Source organism: Cryptomeria japonica, chromosome 1, assembly GCF_030272615.1.
Source record: "Cryptomeria japonica chromosome 1, Sugi_1.0, whole genome shotgun sequence".
Classification (NCBI taxonomy): Eukaryota; Viridiplantae; Streptophyta; class Pinopsida; order Cupressales; family Cupressaceae; genus Cryptomeria; species Cryptomeria japonica.
This window is the reverse complement of record NC_081405.1, coordinates 185,525,879-185,531,244: the sequence shown is the minus strand read 5'-3', so window position 1 is coordinate 185,531,244 and position 5,366 is coordinate 185,525,879. Positions and strand designations below refer to the sequence as shown.

Genomic DNA, 5,366 nt, shown 5'->3' with positions numbered 1-5,366 from the left:
AGACTATTTTTGCATGAACCTGTGGTGAATGTTATGCTCTCTATAGGATAAAGCTGTCATAAAGTAAAATTCATCACTTTTTTGGTGATCATATGTGGGGCTGTTGCGAAGATGTTGTCCTGTACAGCTGTCTCCTGCTAAAAATTGAAATACATTACATTTTTGGTTATAAAAGACCAGGAAATACACTCTGCACAATCAACCTTAGCAATGGCGCTTTCTTTCCCTTTCTCTGCATCGAGCTTCTGCTTGAAATCTAAGACTATCCATCACATTAAGCCTTCTCCCACACTATTCCCAACATTAGCTACAAAATGTCTGAGGAGTCCGATCATAATGAATAAGGCCCTGGTCTCCACTAGTGTTGAAGGTCTGACTCGCCGCAGAGCCAATCATCATGCAAACTTGTGGGACGATGATTTTATACAATCTCTCCCAAACCTGCCTTATGATGTAACCTTCTTTCACACCATCATGCTTTGCTATTCCTTTTCTTTGTTACACCATAATATATGAATTGCAATGTTTCTTTTTGGTTTTTCTGTAATTAAGCAGGCCCCTTACTATCGCGAGCGTGCTGATAAACTTGTTGGGGAGGTCAAAGGGATGTTCAATGCAGTGGGTGCTGCGGATTCTTCTACTGAAAATATTTTGAAACGCCTTGAAATGGTGGATAAAGTTGAACGCCTCGGAATCGGGCGATACTTTCAAGTCGAAATAGCAGAAGCACTCGATTACGTTTATAGGTTTGTTTAAGCAAAGATTAGGGTTGAGATGTTTTATATGTATGATTTGTAACTGAAACGATTTGAGTAGCAGGTTTTGGAATGAGAGCAGTAAAGATCTGAATATTGCAGCTTTGGGACTTCGGATCCTTCGACTTCACAGATATCCCGTTTCTTCAGGTGTGATGCATATGCTCTACTATGCCTTATTATATTATTGAGTTTGTGTTTGTGATTAGTAGTCTAATCAGATATATCATCTTGGATGATACAATTGCAGATGTGTTAGAAAAGTTCAAAGACAAAGATGGAAACTTCTTGTGTTGTATCGCTGAATCAGAGGAGGAGATAAATAGTATTTTAAATCTGTTTCGAGCTTCATTGATTGACTTTCCAAATGAAAAAACAATGGATGAAGCTAAATCCTTCACTACTGTGTATTTAAATCAAATCTTGCAAAAGACTCACACTTTTGGTGCCAATCTTCTACAAGAGGTAGTAATGATAAATATATGTCCTGTTATTATGTGACTATAGGAAATATAATTTTGATTATATAAATTTTGTTTTAAATTCTAACACACAAACTTGCATGCACAGATAACATATAATTTAGAGTATGGTTGGCGCACAAATTTGTCCAGATTGGAAGCAAGGAATTATATTGATATTTATGGAGAAAAAAGTTCATGGCTCAAGTAATTAAAATACTTTTATAGCTTCTAATTATATTTGTTGTTGTATTAAAATTTTAGAGATCAAATTCTTAGACCTTCTCTTATAATGACTAATTTTCAAGAACATGAATAATCAGAAGATTTTACATTTGGCTAAATTGGATTTTAATATTATGCAATCATTATATCGTTCAGAGCTTCAAATGATCTCTAGGTGAGTTGATTGAGAGATATTTTATGTGCTTTTCAAGTTTAAAATAAGAGTGTTTGAATCTTTCATTTTGATTCAAGTATTTTAATTTAGATATGAATTTTATCTATACAAACAATGATTATAATTTTTTAAGATTAACAATTTTTTTCTAATATTTAGAAATATTGAGATTTCTTTTTTCCTTTTATAATTTTACTTTGAATTTTTATCAAACTATTGTACTATTCTTTTTATATCTTCTATTTGAGAAACTTATATGTGTTTGTCATGTTTAGATGGTGGAAGGATTCAAAATTATGTAAGTTGGACTTTTGTCATCACAGACAAATCGAATATCACTTTTCAGGATGTGCAATTACTGTAGAACCTAAACATTCGGCTTTTAGAATTGCCTTGGCAAAATTTTCTACCCTTGCAACATGTATCGATGATATCTATGATACCTATGGAACTCTTGATGAGCTTGAACTTTTCACTAAGGCCGTTAAAAGGTAAAAATTTATTTATAAATTCTTTGTTTAAATATTTATTTTTAATACTATAATATTTATACATAATATTTTAAATTGGTTCAGGTGGGATTCTCCTTCTACAGTTCAGCTTCCAGAATATCTAAAAATTGCATATTGTGCACTCTATGATGCAATCAATGAAAGTGCACGAGAGGCAGATAAGATTCAGGGAAGAGACACTCTCCACTACGCTCGAAAAGCGGTATAAATAAGTATCTTTTAAACCAAATACATATATAAATTAGATATTTAAATGAATTAAAATTACTAACATAATTTTTGTGGTTGTATTTTAACTAAATTTTATGTTCATGCAGTGGGATGACTATTTAGATTCTATGCTACGAGAAGCCAAGTGGCTTGCCACTAGACATATACCAAATTTTCAGACATATTTAAAAAATGGGATAGAGAGTTCAGCCTCTCTTACAGCTACATTGCAAGCACTATTAACATTAGACAAAATTTCAGAAAATGACCTTCAAAAAGTTGATTATCCATCAAGGTTCAATGATCTTTTGGGATTGACACTTAGACTAAGAGGTGACACTAGAACGTTCAAGGTATGTAATAACCTATCAATCTAAATACAATATTTTTAGTTATAGAAAAATAACACAATGATTTTTTTATAAATATTTAATCTTATAATCATATTAAAAGCTAAATTCTTTTTTTTTTTTAAGACTGAGGCAGATCGAGGAGAAGTTGCTTCATCCATAGCCTGCTATATGAGAGATAATCCAGAATCTAGTGAGGAAGATGCATTGAAGTGTATCAATTTTATGTTAGAAGAACATCTAAAAGAATTAAACTTGGAGTATTTGAAGCATGATAATGTTCCAATTTGCATCAAAGATTTTGCCTATGACATGTCAAGGTGCTTCCAGGTTTTCTACAAAGAGAGAGATGGATTTAGCATTTCTAGTAAAGATATGAGGGATCATGTGAAAGAAATTCTTATTGATCCCATAAAGATGTAATATTATAATTTGTGGACTTTGTTATGACTACGAAGTATTGTGGAGATCTCCATTCATCACTTCTTCATTTGATTATCTCTTTTTTGGAGAGGACTTTTGTCCCATAGGGTTTTCTCCTTTTCTCTATTTGTAAGAGATTAGTTGCATAATTAGTTGTACATGGGTACCTAACATGGCCTTGTTGTTAGGACCCATCATCATATCATTTTGCATAGTAATTCTTCTCCCTGTGTTGCACTTAAGGGGGGTGTAAGAGTAAATAGGTTCTCCCTATTTATGGTGCTTATGTCCAACTTAGGCACATAATATTATTGCACATTTCTAGATGAATAGGTAGAGTTTATTATTATTTTATGTACCTGCATTTAGTTAATTGTGTCATTAGTTGCCAGGTAGTTGCACCTACACTTGCACCTTGTTGGTGCTCTATTCTAACCTGTTGCCTATATAAGAAAAGGCATTGTACATTTGTAGATATCTCATTTCATCTCATCTCAATACATTATCATTTTCAGTGATTTAAATTTTCTCTATTTGTGGAAGATGTATCTTTTGTTGATCTTGGTTTGGGAGCATTGCTCCAAAACCAAGTACACTTACAAGTATAAAAGGGAAATAATTTTTTTATATTCAAGTGATAGAGATAACAACTCTAGTCATTTTTGGTGAATAGTTTCTTGTTGTCATGTATTGGGTAAGATATTCCTTACTATTTTTGTTTGTTTAGGCCATGGAATATGAAGGTGTTATTTTTTGTGGTACTAAATTATGCTTCATTTTGTTCTAGATGTCTATATTATAGTTTGAATATATAGTTTAATATAGGTTTTCATTAATGTATGTGATGATAGAAAGAAGTTAATTTCATGTAAATTTATATCATATACTTAAGGTGTAGATACTGTATATTATATGGATACCATTTTAAACTTTATTTTATTTATGGATCAAGATAAAACTCATATTTTGTAGATTGAAAAAAGAGAAATATATTTTGTAATTTATCCTCTAGATTCCATGAAAATATATTCATGGATTTTGAGACAAAGTATAATTAAGAATAGTTTTTTGCCCACTATACAATATTTATTAATATATTCATCATCACTATTGGTAATTTATCCCAAATAGTTAATAACATAACTAGGGTCAAAGCCATAAGTGCTTGATGAGACCCTTTGGTTAGTTGAGGGTTAAGTTAGAGAGAAAATCTCTAACCATGTGAGATGAGTTGAGTTAACCATTAATGGTTTGGAGGACTTTAAAGGTTAACTTATTGAGGACATAAAACCTTTAATGCATTTCAAAGACTTTGAGACATTTTTGATAAGTGACTTCTCTTAAGGAATGTGCAAATGTTTAAGAGATGGATTAGGCTAATTAAAAGGGGTTAGAATTAAGAATCTACAAGGCTCTAGAAGAGGTTGAGGCAAGTGAGATATGTAGGATTTTGCAAGTGGGTGGAGAAAATAATTTAATTAAAATAAAATTAATTTATTTAATTGTTGGTTGCAAATTGCATTTGTAGGATTTAAATATTTAAATCTAATTTTCAAATTTGCAAGCGGATGATTTTAATTAAATGGGCTAGAAGGGGATTTTAATTAAATGTGAATTGAATTAAAATGGTTAGAAGGGGGATTTAATTAAATGTGAATTTAATTAAAATGGTTAGATAGAAAAAGGGAAATATTAATCAAATCTTTAATTTGTTTAATGAGCAAAATAGAAGAAAAGGGGATATTAATTAAATCTTAATTTAATTAATTAGAAGAATTAGGATAATTAAATGAATAAAATTCACTTAATTTGTTGTGCAACTTTTAGTGTCTATATTTTGCCCCTCTTTGAGTTAACATGTGACCACATGTTGATTCAAAGAAAAATGCTCAATTTGTCGCCAAAATTTTCCGATATGATGTTGTTGCCAAAGTTGTCAATTTGATTCCTTGGATATGAAAAATTGATTTCGATATGAAGCGCTGACATGATTTTGTCAATATGAAGCTGATATGAAATTGATGATCATATGCCCCCTCGAGTGATAAATTGAGAAAAAATGCATTTTTCGAGGAGATGGCATGAAGTACGGAGACATTTGAGAAAAAAAGGGATCTTTTTGGATTTAAAATTTTTTTTTTTAATTTTTATTTTTTAGATTTTAAATTTAATGCCTAATATAATTATTAAAAAGGATATAGAGAAATGGAGTTAAGACTATGTGGGTATAGCACATACATGCCCCACACGTCCAC

The 5,366-nt window shown here is 31.0% G+C and overlaps 1 protein-coding gene across 1 annotated transcript; it reads left to right on the top strand.

The window, feature by feature from the left end:
• Positions 1–210: 210 nt before the first annotated feature.
• LOC131066127 (alpha pinene synthase, chloroplastic-like) lies at positions 211–3,235 on the top strand. Its single transcript, XM_058000833.1, has 10 exons — positions 211–453; positions 556–746; positions 820–905; positions 1,006–1,220; positions 1,326–1,419; positions 1,520–1,616; positions 1,892–2,107; positions 2,192–2,330; positions 2,446–2,691; positions 2,815–3,235. The coding sequence occupies exons 1-10, from the start codon at positions 211–213 to the stop codon at positions 3,109–3,111; spliced, it is 1,824 nt and encodes a 607-aa protein (XP_057856816.1). The 3' UTR covers positions 3,112–3,235.
• Positions 3,236–5,366: the final 2,131 nt, after the last annotated feature.

Bases quoted from the DNA above. Each gene is read 5' to 3' on its own strand.
- LOC131066127 (XM_058000833.1), top strand. From the start codon at position 211: ATGGCGCTTTCTTTCCCTTTCTCTGCATCGAGCTTCTGCTTGAAATCT. The intron at 747-819 runs GTTTGTTTAAGC...TTTGAGTAGCAG, and splicing joins GCACTCGATTACGTTTATAG to GTTTTGGAATGAGAGCAGTA. The intron at 1,221-1,325 runs GTAGTAATGATA...TTGCATGCACAG, and splicing joins GTGCCAATCTTCTACAAGAG to ATAACATATAATTTAGAGTA.